At 50.1% G+C, this 15,628-nt stretch overlaps 1 protein-coding gene across 1 annotated transcript in view; it reads right to left on the bottom strand.

Moving 5' to 3' along the window:
• Positions 1 to 15,628, bottom strand: part of LECT1 (leukocyte cell derived chemotaxin 1) — a 32,489-nt gene that overhangs the window by 6,998 nt on the left and 9,863 nt on the right. The window contains exons 6-8 of the mRNA XM_015427857.1: positions 11,540 to 11,653; positions 6,704 to 6,857; positions 4,730 to 4,938 (exon numbers count right to left, since the gene is read on the bottom strand). Coding sequence (XP_015283343.1) covers positions 4,730 to 4,938; positions 6,704 to 6,857; positions 11,540 to 11,653 — 477 coding nt within the window. The remainder of the gene's footprint in view (positions 1 to 4,729; positions 4,939 to 6,703; positions 6,858 to 11,539; positions 11,654 to 15,628) is intronic.

Below are 15,628 nucleotides of genomic sequence, written 5' to 3'. Positions count from 1 at the left end.
GGAAGTGGTGACAGACTTCACGTTCCTGGGATCCCAGATCACCACAGACTGTGACAGCAGCCATGAAATTAAAAGACGCCTGCTCCTTGGGAGGAAAGCGATGGCAAACCTCAACAGCATGATAAAAAGTAGAGACGTCACCCTGCCAACAAAAGTCCGCATGGTCAAAGCAATGGTATTCCCAGTAGTCATGTATGGCTGCGAGAGTTGGACTATAAGGAAGGCCGAGCGCCGAAGAATAGATTCTTTTGAACTATGGTGCTGGAGAAGACTCTTGAGAGTCCCTTGGACTGCAAGAAGATCAAATCAGTCAATCCTCAAAGAAATCAACCCTGACTGTTCCCTGGAAGGCCAGTTAATGAAACTGAAGCTCAAATACTTTGGCCACCCAATGAGAAGGGAGCACTCACTGGAGGAGAAGACCCTGATGTTGGGAAAGATTGAAGGTCAAAGAAGACGGGGACGGCAAAGGATGAGATGGTTAGACAGTGTCATCGATGCAACGGACATGAAATTGAGCACACTTCAGAGGACGGCGGAAGACAGGAGGGGCTGGCGGGATCTGGTCCATGGGGTCACAAAGAGTCGGACTCGACTGTGCGCCTGGACAACAAATTCCAGTCATAGGTCTGGATCTGGATGTCCTGTGAGCAACCACAGGGAGGACACAGGTTCTGAAGAGCAAGAGCGAAGAGCTGGGCCGAAACTGGGTTTGGGACTGAATGCGACCCATTTCTCTTGCGAGAGAGGTGCTTTTTCTTCAAGAACAATTTATTTGAGAACAGTTAGGCTGCAACTACTGCAGAACAATTAAGAACAAGCTTTAGGAGGTTCCATCTCAGACTGAATCCATGTTACTGGAGTCATACCTCTTGTTGGTTCACTCTGAAGGTGTGAAGGGGGCAGAGAGAGAGGAAAGGTGCAACAGGGGTTTATGTAGGATGCTTCCCGACAGACCGGAAAGGAGGAGAAAGGGACCCAGATTATATACAGAAGCTTGTGTGTGAGTGAAGTGCTGTCCATGCAGAGCCGACTTATGGCAACCCCAGCAAGGGCCTTTCAAGGCAGGTGAGAAGCAGAGGGGGTTGGCTGGCCACGGCTTTCGTCTGCAGCGTCTTCCCTGTCCATCTCCCTTCCGAGTACTGGCCCTGCTGAGCTTACGAGATATGATGAGACCGGGCTACACCAAGCCACCTTCCACACTCAGGATCCTACTTGAGTCTATTCCACGGGGCTTATTCCCAGGGAAGTGTTCTGAGTATGGCTTCGTCTCCTGGTCATGAGGAAGAAAGACAACACTATCTTGGCTAATGTGAAACCGAGGAACTCTCTGAGGCAGAACATTGGGGGGGGGCCCCTGCCTTTCCCTGAGGAAGTGTTAGGAAAGGAGGTTCATAACAGCCACGATCCTCTCAGAAGCCCTGGAATTGCTGCTCTGAACTCAGCTCCCTGGGAGAATTCTTGTCTGTTGCCTCACCATTCTGGGGACTGTATATTATTTATTTATTTATTTATTATTATTAAACGTGGTTTCTAAACCACCCTCCCCTGTGAACAGGGCTCAGGGGGGTGTACAACATTCATATAATAATTCATAACAAAAAGAATAAAAGTAAAATAAATTAACCTAAATGGATGGTGCTAAAAATTCTGATTGTTTGGGGGGGGGGGGGAGGACACGAGAAACAGAGCGCCAGGCAGGTAGGAAATGCCCCCGTCCTCAACCAAATGCCTGGTGGAACATCTCCACTGTACAGGCCGTGCGGAACTGCATGTTATTCGGCAAAGAGTTCCACCAGGTAACGGCAGTCCTCCAGCCTGAAGATGACCATTACATTACTGTGGCTGGATCGGAGCAGGACAGAGCTGCTGAGGACAGCCAGGAGTCTCTGGGGCCAGGGGTCACTAGCAGATTCTTATCCACTGAGCGCTGTGCTCTTTGGGGGTCTACCAGGAGAGGCAGTCCTGAAGCTACGTGGGTCCCAGACCATTAAAAGGCCTTAAAGGTTATCACCAAAATCTTCAACTTGATCCGGTGCTCCACCCAGAGCCAGTGTAGCTCACGCAGCACAGGCTGAATGTGTGCTGTTTCCGGGATCCCTATAAGGGTGCTGTGCTGCCACATTCTGGACCAGATGCAGTTTCTGGGTCAGTCTCAAGGGTAGGCCCACATAGAGCGAGTTACAGTAGTCCAGCGTAGAAGTGACCATTACATACATTACTGTGGCTAGATCAGGGTGGGACAGGGGCCAGTTGTGCAGCTGCAAGAATGCCAGTCTGGCAACACTGATGACCTGGGCCTCCACTGATAGGGAGGCATCCGGAATCACCCCCAGGCTCTTGACAGTTAGTGCTGGTATCAGGGTCATGTGAATTCACTGTTTCTCTCCTTCAGACCTCAGAATCAACTCCTTATCAACTGTCTTATTCAACTCTAAGACATAGAACTTAACAACCCACACAGGGAAGCTTCTCCTTCTCTCCCATACATAGCTTAACTGAACTTCAACTGTCAAAACTCTTAACAGTCACCCATGATAGACATTCAAATCATCCACACCGCATCCATTCCAAAACCCCTCCCCCTCTCTGTCACTCACCAATCATATCACTTGCCTGATTCCAGCACTCTAGATTATCATCACAGCCATGCAAACCAAACTTTTAAAGACACACACACACAGTTAAACATGAAATCATTACAGGGCTCTTGCCCAGCAGGGCTTCTGATTGGCTGTGGAGATTAAAAGGCATGCTGTTACACAGAGCTTCTGCCTGAAATGTTGAAGAGGTACTATTAGAATTATATATAACTTCCCTCCCTGACATTTTGTGTTGGCTCTGCCTCTGCGGCAGGCAGCCATTCTGTGGCTGGGCCCACTGCCCCGTGTCAGACTCCCAGAGGTGTTTGCAGGCTCAAAAGGGCTGGGGACCCCCGTGCCCTACAGGCACTGCTTGGGAATCAGCACTGGCCTTCTCCAGTTTACCTGCACAAAGGGCCATGTGGAGAGCCTGTGAAAGCCGGACGCCCCTGCCTTCCTGCTCAAAAAGAGCCGCTCTGCGGAGCCCTCTAGGGAGAGAGGGAGCCCGGAGGGCACCGTATCGTGCCATCACAAACAGACGGGCTTTTCACTTGCTGACTTGCTACTTCTTCATCCTTCTTCCGCTATCTCTCTGGGATAAACGGCATCAGCTCTCATTAAATTATTATAATGCAATAACTTTAATCAGACATATCTTTTATCTCCTATTAAACTGAAATCACTTCCAAGTGGTTTCAGAGAACTGTCATATGGTGGTACGGACTGGCAGAGCTTTCTTTATCACAGCTTCCTACGGGGGGGGGGAGGAGGGAGGAGGGCAGTTAACAGGAGAGCAGCGTTCTCAGTCACTCGGCCACACAGACCTCCCTTCGCGGGCGTCCATCCCTTTCAACTGCTGCAGAGACACTACCAGACAGGTAACTCTTGTGGCTGACCTCACTCACAGAGCAACTCCTGCTTGGGGTCATCACATTTCACTTCCAAAATAATCCTTTGAAAGCCAACCTCCCGGCGGTGACCGCCCTGCCATGGCCTGGTCTGGCTCCCTGTGATGGGTGAGGGGAACCATCTTGCACTGAGCCAGGGAGTCCAGCTGGGTCAAAGCCACTCCTTGGGGGAGGGAGCCAGTCGGACAGCATGGCTGGAAGGCAGACTTGGAGGAGGGAGGCTGGAACTTGGCTCCCTGTTTGCCCAAAGTGCTCACCGGATGGCCTCCAGCCAGTCACTCTCACAGGCCTGCTGGGAAGATCAGAGGCTCACTCTCACCCTGAGCTCCTGGGACGAAGGCCAGGATGCCAGCGGGGCAAATGGATGCAGTGGGCTTCCCTTCCCGGCTAATCTGGTCCGTCCCACCCATCCACACACACACCACGGTTGTTAGCAGCCCAGAAGCAGACGGGGTAAGCATCTTCTAAGAAAGATCCCCCTTCTTTATTTCTATGTCTGTTTTTTATTCTACCAGGGAAGGAGCTGAGAGTGCCACAGCAGAGCAGCAGGGGGGGGGGATGGGAGCAGATTTACTCCTAGGTGACCAACCAGGCCACAAAACAGCTTTTATTGGGGGGGGGGGAGAGCCACACACCTTCCCTCGGGGCCTGTGATGCCTCAGCCTGTTGGGAGCGCCTTTGAACAAATCTGTTTCCTGCAGACTCTGATGGACTTTTCAGGTCCGGCAAAGTACTCCAGCCCCTCCCGGTCTTGCTCACCAGTTCACGGCGTGGAGGTGCAAGAGAAGGAATCCCAGAGTACTAAAAACCCTACCTGCTGCAAATACATTTTGTGCCGAGTGTTTAACAGATGCTTTCAAGCAGGAGCCCTCTCTAGTGGAAGTCGTCCATTATCAGCAGACATTAATTCTACACAAAGGGGCATGTGAAGTGCCTGGTGTGATTTTCAGTGGAAGCGCTTTCAAATGGTGCTCAGTGGAAACAGCTGCAACCGAAGGGGTCTCTGAAGGGCTGCTCACAGGTGCTGCCCCGGCCACTGCTCTCCAGAGGACCCGCGGCTCCCCTCCAACAGCCGCCATTCCCCCCCACACACACCAGCCGATGAGGGCACAGCTCCCTTTTAGCTGCTTGAAGCTACAGGGAATGTGGAGGGGAGGGAGCGTCCTGCACGTGGAGTGGACAGATGACCTGTGTGACCAGTGGCTGTGAAGAGAGGGTCTACTGCTAACCAGTACTCACGTGGTAAGGGTTGTCTGGGTTGAAGGTTGGCCTGACGTCTCTCCCAGAAGGTCTGGTATCGTTGGACAGACGTTCTGGCTCCCGAGCTCTTTGCTGGCCACGGGGCCGGCTGTTGGCTTCCTTGGCGGCTGCTTCAAATTGGTCCAGATCAAAATTCGATTCAGTCTGGCGTCTTCTCCTGGTGGCTCCTCTCTTTCTTCTCTGTTCAACTGTACAAGCAGACATTTGAGTATCAGGCTTGAGGGCACGGAGTCTACCAGTTTCTTGCATAGGGGATCTAACCTGAACTTTGTAGGCCCAGCAGGCTAAGTGCGATGTTCAAAGTGAATTCCTTTCTCTTTCCTGCGACGCCCAGAGGAGGTCACTATAAGTGAATGCATCACACACAATGGCTCCACCCCAGCATAGAGAATCTAGGCCACGTCCCTATGACTCAGCAACAACCAGAGAAGGAAAAGCCAGGCAATGCATCCGTCAGGCTTTATGACTCTTCTCAGTCATGAAGCGAAGAAGAGGCACGCTCAGTGGCTTAGATGGGGTGACGTCCCCAGGAGATGTCCGTAGCTGTTAGAGGCTCAAGTCATGGGGTGCTCAGAGAAAGGTCCCAGCTTCCTCATCACCTTCGAGGAAGACCAGGCAAGACCTTGGAGACCTACAGCCCAACAGCAATCTGCAAGCGTTTCAGATCCAGGACCAGGGCCCTTTTTTCCTTGGGGAACATGCTGGAATGGAGTTCTGGAACCTTTTTGACAAAGTTCTTTTTAAAATGTTTATTTATTTATTATTTAGATTTCTATCCCTCCCTCCCCGCAGGCTCAGGGCGGCTAACAGGGCACAATGCCAGGTAAAACAATAAAAAATGTTTAAAAGTTCATGAGTTTTCAGCATACAGACTGAAAACTTCATTTTTCTCTTGACAGTTCTGGTACCTCTTTTGCACACACACACAAAAAAAGCCCTGTCCAGAATCCACCTTTAACTCCTGGAGGGAGGGAGCCCGTGGATTGTATTCTTTCGTTTACCCCAAGCAGGGCTGGCCCTGGTTAGTAATAGAATGGGAGACACCCCCCCCAGGAGAATCTAGGGCTGTGTGACACAGAGGCAGGCAATGGCAAACCACTTCTGAAGGAGTGAAGAAGTATCTGCAAATGTGAGCTCCTCCCCTGCCACCAATTTTGTTAGTCTTCAGGGTGCTCCTGGACTTTGGCTCTTTTCTGCTGCTGCAGACAGACGGACACGGCTGCCCATCTGGATCTAAACCCCTTCCGTTCACCTTACCTGCCCTGGCCCAGGCTACCCTGATCTCGTCAGATCTCGGAAACTAAGCAGGGTGGGCCTTGGATGGGAGACCACCAAGGAAGTCCAGGGCCACTTACACGGAGACAGGCCATGGCAAACCACCTCTGCACGTCTCTTGCCTTGATAATCCGACAAGGCCACCACAAGTCACCTGTGACTTGATAGAACTTTCCACCACCACCACCACCACGATGTTTATGTGCCTTTCGATCTGCAGGGTGCTTTGAGTCCCCAGTGTGAGAAAAAAGCTGAGCAAATGTAGATATTTGCTGGCTTGGTGATACGTCCCTCCAGCTGAAGACCAGTGGAGCGAATGGCCTGATTCAGAACAAGGCCCCTCAAGGGTAGAAGCGCCTAACCCTCAGCTCTGTTGAAATCACAAGCCAAGACAGCTCGGTGCAGTGGTTAAAAGTGTCAGACCAGGAGACCTGGGTTCAAATCCCCACTCAGCCACACAGCTCCATAGGTGGCCTCGGCCTGGTCACTCTCTCTTAACCAAGCCTACTTCTCAGGGTTGTTGTGATGGTCAAATGAAGGAGAGGACACCAGCGTATGCCCCCCTGAGCTCCTCGGAAGAAGGATGGGGTAAGAACGCCCTGAACAAAAATAACCCAGCTGCTCCCGACATATGGCAAGGAAGGCGTAAAGTGAGCCGCTGTGTGGGAGGAAATTTACCTTTGGGATAGGACGGCCGCAGCCAGAATATCTGAAGGTCTCCGCAAAGCTCTAAAATCCTGGGACTCAGGAAATGGATGTTCTTAATCGGCTGCTCTGCAGCCACCCAGACGAGCGAGTTCTCATCGAATTTCGCTGGCAGGATCTCGTCTTCCTGTAGGCAGAAAAGTCAAGTGCGGGACTCCCAGTCAGAACACGCATCCTCGGCATCAATGACAAAAGTCGTGTGGGAAACGAGGTGCTAAAAATAGCCACAGGATAGGCAGAGAAAGAGATTTCTACCTGCTCGTCACACAGAGCTATTTTCCATTTCAAGTGATTTTCGCTCTTTCCAATTTCAGTTCCACGTGGGATTAGCTGGAACTCAGTTCCACGGAGCTTAAGGGAAGGATTGTTACTGACTCCAATAAGAAAAAAGATGCCGGGGGTGGGTGGGGGGAAGCTGTGTGTATGTGTGTGTTACTTTGCCAAGGAGCTGTCACTTTTAACCATTTATGGAAGTATGTTGCATACAAGACACTTGTGTGGTAAGATGCACTTTTAAAACTGGGCTGTGTCACAGCAGAAGCCACTTGAGACCTCAGGAAGGACATGGCAGGGCCCCCCGGCATCGTGCCTGTGGGCGCCACAGCACCTGCCAGGGCCTTTCCTGGGGCCCACCCAGTGTTTTTACAAAGTGGGCAGGGCCAGGTGGAGCTACTGCCCAGCTGGGCTTCTGATTGGCCACTGGAGATCTGATTGGCAAGGCAGACTATACTAACATTGATTCAGTGGCAGCTGCCACCACAGGGCTGGTTTGATTCTTCCCCACTCCTCTTTCCCCGTTTAGTTTTAAAATTACCCCTCTTCACCCCTTACTGTCAAGCTCGGGCCTCGCTTGCCACAGAACACTGTCCAGCCAAAGTTTGACTAAAGCGAAAGAGGATAATAAAACCCAGGCCGAAAAGGGCAGGTCACCCGTGTGGGACCTACACCCTGGGGGACTCTGTATACATGTCCACTAAGAACTTAAAGGGGTTACAACCTGGTAAAAAAACTTGGATGGAAATATGTGGGGCCTTTTAAAGTTCTACTTGTCATTAACAAGGTGGCTGTTGAATGGGACTTGCCCAAGAACTTACGTCACATTCATCCTGTTTTCCATTTTAGTCTGCTGAAGAACGATCCTGGACCCTCAACGTGGAGACCCCAACCTCCGGCTCCACCACCCCTGAGGGTGGACGGGGAACTCCACCAGGTGGTGGAAGACATCTTGGACTCTAAATTCAAGAGGGGCCACTTACACTATTTGATAAAATGGCGTGACTTTGATCATAGCCATAATGAATGGGTTCCGGAAAACCACGTGCAGGCCAAGCAATTAGTTCATGCTTTCCATAAGAAATATCCTTACAAACCTGGAGGGTGAGGGAAGGTCTTGGGGGGGGGGGAGCAGAATGTCAAGCTCGGGCCTCACTTGCCATAGAATGCTGTCCAGCCAGACTACTGGTCTGCTGTGTTAGGGGTTAAATGCATTCTTAGACGTGCTTCTTTCACTGTTTTTATCTCCAGTGCCGTTTATCTTTTCTGCCAGGATTGGGGTGGGGGGGAGTGGATGGCGGTGTGAATGTCTGCTTGAGCTTACATAGTGTGTGCAAGACCCTGGGAAGTGCATGACCTCAGCGCCTCGCTTGACCTTGGAATGTAACCGTTAGCTTGCAGGTGTGGGCCAGCCTGAGAGGCAGGCCTCGAGCTTTGGCGGGCTGACTGCAATTCTTGATTGGGTGGTATGCATAGGGGGCTGTCCTGCTTTTAGTACAGGGCCAAACCTGGCATCAGGTGGCCAGTTCTGACACAGAATCTGTCTATGCTTGGAATCTCTTAACCTCCAAATGAACAAATCTTGCTGCTACAAAAGTGTCGTGAGAGTGATTGAGTCCGGGACTGAGCTTCCTGTGCGTAGCTGGTTCTGCCTCCTGAGGCAGCCATTTTGTAGTTGCCCCCACTACCCTATGTCAGCATTCCAAAGTTGCCTGCAGGCTCAGAAAGGGTGAGGACCCCTAGGACAGGGTGTTGAGGCCACAGAAAGGGAGAATGCTGTCCTGTCAGGCCAGTTTTTGGGTGTCATCAGAACATTAGCACTTCTGTGGCAAAACCTGCTGGAACCACAGATGGGCCGCTCAGATAATTGAATGCCGCTGTTTTAAAAACATTACACTTTCGTTTCAGGAATTTTCTGACTAACTATGCAATTTTAACACTGCATTATGGTAATTTTTGCACTTATAGTAAAAAAGAAAAAACACACAAGATTATATTGTAAATGTCCTGGTTCACATTTTATCATTGCAAACATGGAATATAAAATGGCCAATTAAACTAGTGTATGCAGCGAGCGGGAGGGAATTTATCTTGAGTTTGGAAGCAATTCAGTGTTTTTGTTTTTCCACTGCTAGGCTATTTTCCCCAAAAGCTTTCATCACTCTGTGTGTGTGTGTGTGTGTACATATATAGAGAGCAAAAGCCCTAGAAACAGAATATAAATGAAGCATTTTCCCTTCACTATCTAGAGAGCAGAGCAGAGGGGCCGGTTACAAAAATCAATAACTATACTGAGCAAACAGTTTGGCAAAATAAAACTGATCTATTGAGGTATCAAAATCAATCTCTAAGATTTTACCACAGAGGCCATTCAGAATGTTACCCTCTGGATCCATGCCCCCGTTTGCCAATTCTACCTCCACTCCTGCAAAGCAACGTCAATCCTCTTGTGTAGAAATAATATTTGGCTTCTTTAAAGTTTCTGGTTCAATCACTGCCCTTTTCCTGCATCACTTTGAAGCTGAGAATGAAAAACCTTTAGGGTACAACTTCAAAACGAAGGTTCTTTTTAACTCACACTTCAAACTTTTTGGTCAATATAATTGCTTTTACTGAGCAAGACTTTTAATCAGAGCTATCATATTAACTCCACACTGGAACTGGAAGCTGTTTCTAAACCAAATCTTTTGCAACATCATAAAATGCATCTCTGGAGTAATAAAGTCCAACCCCAAATTCTGGGGGAAGGAGTCCCTGAAATTTAAACCACCTCTAATGGATGTTTATCCAGTATATTCTGAAGAAATCTCTGATGAAGACTCTGTGCATTTCCCTCCCAGGCAGTAAACAACAATTGCTCGTCCATCATCTGCCAGGCAGCTTTCGAGGCATTTTCCATTTTCTCTCCGGCAAATCCAGTCCATTATACCAGTCTCACACCCCTAATGTTTAAAAAGCTCTCTCGTCAGTTTTCCCCCCTCCCTGATAGTTTTCTAAAAACGTGATGTCCTCAACTGGACATAACACTGCCATGTCATAACCTGCTCAGAACAGCTGAGTTTGGGAAACAAAAATTATCAACTCCCCCCCCCCCCCCGCAGCGGTAACGGAAACCGCTTTTTCCATCCTTGCACACAACTAGAGAACCCATGTGTGGTCAATTCAAGACGATCAAAGATATAAAGCACAGTCAGTTTATGAGGAGATATACGGTGCAGGGCCCTGACTGAGAAGCTGTCTCTAAACAGGACGCGATCAATTTGAGGAGGGTGCTGAATATCCCCTGACAGGTGTAGGGGCCCAGGCCCAGGGGAGGGCTTGTGGGAGGAGCTAGCAGGGTGGAACCTTCCCCACCTCTTCCACAGCAGCCTGCCACTTCTCCTGAAAATCCTCTCTGAAGGGAAGGAGGGCCTCAGGAAGGGAACTGAAGTGACCACCAGGAATCAGGCCGAATCACCTCTTCCCTCTTCTGACAGGGCAAGCTGCCAGCAGAATAGGGGGGAGGGGGAGGAGGAGGGGAGTCTGCCCAGTCTCTTGGAGGTCCATCCTGACCCTCAGAGAGGATTTGTGGAAACAAACAGCAGGCTGCTTGAGGAAGGGAAAGACCTGCTTGGATTTCTCCTTCCACGTACAGCTGAAGAAGTGAAGGGTGACTCACAAAAGCCGCTTCCCCCTAGTATTAACAGGAGTGTCTGTATCGCTCAGGGGCTTTTGGGCAAAACAAAATTATATATAAAATATAGAATTTTAAATAAAACAAAATAAAGTATAAAACCAACCTCCCCCCACTAAACACTGTACGATTTCTAAAATTAAAAGAAATTAACCAATAACCCAAAAAGCTAAAAAAGATTACAAGTGTCTCAAGCAAGGTAGGAGGCCAGGGTTCCAACAGAATGATCAGCCTGAGTCTTGACACAAGCGTTTACACTGAATCCAGTTCAAGAGCTCCAAATCAAATGGAACTTCCATAATTAGAGGCAGTGTACCTTAGATTGCGGGATGTTTTTGCTAACTAGTTTCCCAAGACATTTAACTGAGAAGAGGCTGTGGCTCAATGACAAAGCCGTTGCTCAGCATGCAGGAGGTCCCAGGTTCAATCCCCAGCAGCATCTCCAGTCAAAAAGGACCAGGCAGCAGGTGATGGGAAAGACCCTGGAGATCTGCTGCCAACCCGAGTAGACAGTACTGACCTTGGTGGACCAAGGTTGTGCTCAGGTGCTCAAGGCTACTGTTGGGTGTGCCATGCTGGATCTGAGGAACCCCTAGTCTGGACCACCAGGGCAACTAGTCTTACCACCTTGCTCACTTCCTGTGAGGCTTCTCTTCCAGAAGATTCTCTTGCAAACATTCTGAATGGCGGGCAGGAGAGTACCTCAGTGCTGCCCCCAGTGGCTCAGGCAAGCTCCAGAACGAGGAGAGCACAGCCAGGCCCCCCCCCTTTCCTGTCAGGCCTCCTCACGCCCCTTTTCTTTCCCCTTTCAACAAGCTTTTCACATTAAAATAAATCTGAGCATCATTTCACTGACTACCTACCAGGTCAAAGGAGAGGCTCTCCTTGGTCATTGCGTTCACTTCAGGGACCCGGGTTTTAGCTTGAGCTTTAATGTAGCATTTCTCTCCGCCAGCAAAACGGATCCCGGTTATGCCCTGGGAAGAGACACTCTGGTTAACTCAGGGGCCCTGTGGGGTGTCATCTGTCTGCTGGGAAACAAACCGCCTCTGCACAGAAGGGCTTCGAATGCAGGCCTTGAACCAGGGTCAGGTTCCGATGTCACAAGAACAGGTGCTTGCAAATGCACAAACATAAAAGAAGGTGTTGGGGATGCATTTTGAAATGAATGGTCACGTGAAATACCTTTCCCGTTGTTCTCCCATTCAGGGACCCACCTATGAAGCCGTATAGCACAGATCACAATTTCATTTTACTTTGCAGTAAGGAAAGAGGTAGGGTTGCCAACCTCCAGGTGGGGCCTGGGGATCCCCCAGAATTACAACTGATCTCCAGACTGCAGAGATCATTTGCCCCTGGAGAACATGGCTGCTTTGCAGGGTGGACTCTGTAGCATCATGCCCCACTTGACGTCCCCCCCCTCTAAACCTTGCCCGCCCCATGGCCTTCTACCCCCAAATCTCCAGATCTTTTCCAACCTGGAGCTGGCAGCCCTGGAAGGAGAAGGAAGGCTCCTCTTGCACATCTGAGCAGCCATTCTGACCTTCAAGTGCTTGGAAGTAACAGCTGAATTACCTGGACAGTACATTCTGTCCCCAGATGCCAGCTGAGCAGTTTTGGTTCTAGCAATGTCCGCCGCCCCGGACCCTGGCCACTGTGTAAGGGAGGCCTGCCCCACAGCTGCCCTATGCCTGGGGAGTGGTGGTGGTGGTGAGCAGCTTCACTGAATACTTCCAGATGAACAAACTGTTCTGAGCAGGCGATCCACAGGCATTGGGCTTCCTACCACCACACGTGAAAGTACAGAGGAGCCTTAGTCATTCCCTGATAACTTTTCAGCCACACACACACGCAAGCGTGCACGCGTTTGCCTCCCCGAATCACAGCGGTGACGGGAAGGGCCGCCCAGCTGCAGCTGACGTCTGGCGACCCCTTGTGGGGTTTCCAAGGCAAGAGACGTTCGGAGGGGGACGTGCCATTGCCGGCCTCTGTGGAGCGACCCTGGGCTTCCTGGGCAATCCACCATCCAAGCACTAACCAGGGCCGACCCTGCTAAACTCCCGAGATCTGACAAGGTCGGGCCAGCCTGGGCCACGTGGGCAGCCTCCCACAGGGGTGGGAAGAGCTGTCAGGTTGCAGCAGCCTTCTGGCAACCCCTGAAAGGGGTTTTCAAGACAAGAGATGCACAGAGGTGGTTTGCCCTTGCCTGCCTCTGCGTAGAGCGGCCCTCTGGACTTGGAATCATAGAATGTTAGAGTGGGAAGGGACTCTGCAGGTCATCTCGTCCACCCCCCCCCCCTGCACTCTGCGGGAGCGTAGCCGGAAGAGAGCCCTACATACCTACAACATACCCGAAAGATGGTTGTCCAGCCTCCGCTTGAAAACACCCAGCAAAGGAGCATCCACCACCTCTCTGGTGGTCCCCCATCTACGCCATGCCCAGGCTGATCAGAGCTCTGATGAGATGGGCCATCCGCCAGGGCATACCTGAATACGTCTGTGTTACTTCAGGGCAGATGCGCAAACACACACACACACACACACGTTGTGATTAATGCAAACCTGCTGGCTGTTAGCGATATGTGTGGACTGACTTTTGAAATGGCATTAGGTAATATCGAAGCTCTTCCTGTTGAGTTTCATCCATGGTGACTCATGCATGTTTGCAAGCCATTTTGGTTGTTTTATTTAAAACGTTTCCGTGTTCCCTTTCCACCCAATCCTGGGTCCCCAAGGTAGCAAGCATTAAAACAAAACACTAAAACATTAAAATATGTGGGATGCTAAAAAGCATTTTAAATACAAATACATACACACACACACACACACACACATAATATTTAAAACAATTAAATAAAACATAGTATAAACACATAAGAACACCCGAAGAGAGAAGAGGATTAATAAGAGTTGGTAAGGGAAAGAAAGCAACAAAAGTTCCACCCGCTGGCAGAAGGCAACAATGGAAGGGGACAGGAGAAGTGGCTCAGTGGCAGAGCATCTGCCTGGCACGCAGAAGGTCCCAGGTTCAATCCCCGGCAGCGTCTCCAGTTAAAGAGGACCAGGCAGGGGGTGATGGGAAAGACCCTTTTCTGCCTGAGACCTTGGACTGACTCTGATGGACCGAGGGGGGGGGGGTCTGAGTCAGTGTCAGGCAGTTTCATGTGTTCATGCGAGAATCTCCCTGGGGAGGGAGTTCCCAGGCTTTGGTCCCATGACTGAGAAGGCCCCCTCCCAGGTCACCACCCGTCTAGCCTCAGATGGGGGAGGGGCACCTGAAGTGGGGCCTCCAAAGAGGGCTGGCGTGATCGGGTAGGTTCATAAGGGAAGAGGCGGTCCTTAAGGTAGGGGGGGTCCCAAGCCATACAGGGCTTTAAAGGTCAACACCAGCACCTTGAATTGAGCCAGAAAGCAAATTGGGAGGCCACACAGATGGAACAAGACTGAAGTGATATGGTCCCTATGACCCCCTCCAGTCAATATTCTGGCCACAGAATTCTGGACAGTCTTCAAGGACAGCTCCATGTATAGTTCATTGCAGTAATCTAATCCAGATGTTACCAGGCAGGACATGCCCCATAGTGGCAAGATTTTCCCTGCCCAGCCATCACTTGATAGTGAAGTCATCAAGTGTTGAAAAGAGCCCTTAAGTATGAAACAGCCCTTAGGTTCCTTTACACAGTGAAGGAAATATTTTTCTACAAAGTCATCCTGGGGTCCTGGATGGAGGAGCCATCTCTTCCATCCTCTGATATGGACACTGCAAAGGAAGTGTGTGCAAGCCCAAACGCCCATGCAGAGTGGTGATATCACAGTTTCCAGGGACTGGAGGCTGAAAGACATCTGACAGATAAAGCTGCAAACACACATTGAGGGATTTGAAGGGGCTCCAATCCGTTCCTTTACTGGTCAAAACTCAGTGTCAGATTCACACGTGCTACTAACAGTGCTTCTCTCATATGAAAGAGATCACTGCACTTGAGTTCATTCACAGGTTCAGAACAATGGACCCTCCCCGGGGCTGAGTAGGGACATAGGAGTCTTACCTGACTACAGGTGCTAATGTTCTGCCGCCAAGCATTTTGCCCTCAAGCTGCTTACATTTTGCATTGTACCTCTGCATCCTGGGTTCCTTCTCTGCGGCATCCCTTCCGCTTTTGATTGGGATATAAGCAGGGGTCATTTCCTGCAGGAGTGCACAGGAGTGGCGCTCCAGCAGTAAAGAGCCCAGGGGGCTGGCACATGCAATAAACCCCACCCCCTGCTCCCAGCAGCCCTCCGTCAGAGGAAGAAGCAGCCAGATAAGTTACAGAGCCCCCCCCGGCCCCCCGGCCCAAATGGGTCCAGTGGCACCTTTAAGACCAAGTTTTGTTGAGAGAAAAGATAGACTCCATTTTCAAGGCTCAAGACTTTTTGAAGAGGCACGCCAGCAAAGAGGAAGAAGCAGAACTCGCTAAGTGGTTGGCGGTTAGCAGCGAGGAAGACAGCAGCTCGGAGGGAGACGTCAAAGAATTGGAAGATGGGAAAGCAGCAAAAGGCCCAACTTATAACTTGAGAGATGAAAAAAGGGAAGCACCCCAACGCCTGAGGTTTTGTTCGGAAAGCGCGATAAGAGACAACACTAACCCCAAAAGGACATTATTAACATATCTAATGTCTTTATTTTTTACAGGTAAAGATGGAAGAGGATCGTTTATTCGCAGAAGAAGCCACAGACTTTGTGAAATACTAACAAAGGACTAATATACTAATTTAAACATCACTCACCACTTTTCTTAATCCCGCTATATACCCTTCCTGTTTTTCTGAAATTTAAAAGCAATAAAATTCTCTCCTTTTTAGGAGAGTTAATAATAAAAAAAAAAGAAGACCAAGTTTTGTTCATGTACAAGCTCTCCCTCCCCTGTGAGGACAGATCTGCACCCCCCCCCCCCCACAACACAAAAAAACCC

This window comes from Gekko japonicus, unplaced genomic scaffold, assembly GCF_001447785.1.
Source record: "Gekko japonicus isolate JY-2015 unplaced genomic scaffold, Gekko_japonicus_V1.1 scaffold694, whole genome shotgun sequence".
Classification (NCBI taxonomy): domain Eukaryota; kingdom Metazoa; phylum Chordata; class Lepidosauria; order Squamata; family Gekkonidae; genus Gekko; species Gekko japonicus.
The sequence above is the reverse complement of the archived record's forward strand: the minus strand, read 5'-3'. Positions and strand labels throughout refer to the sequence as shown.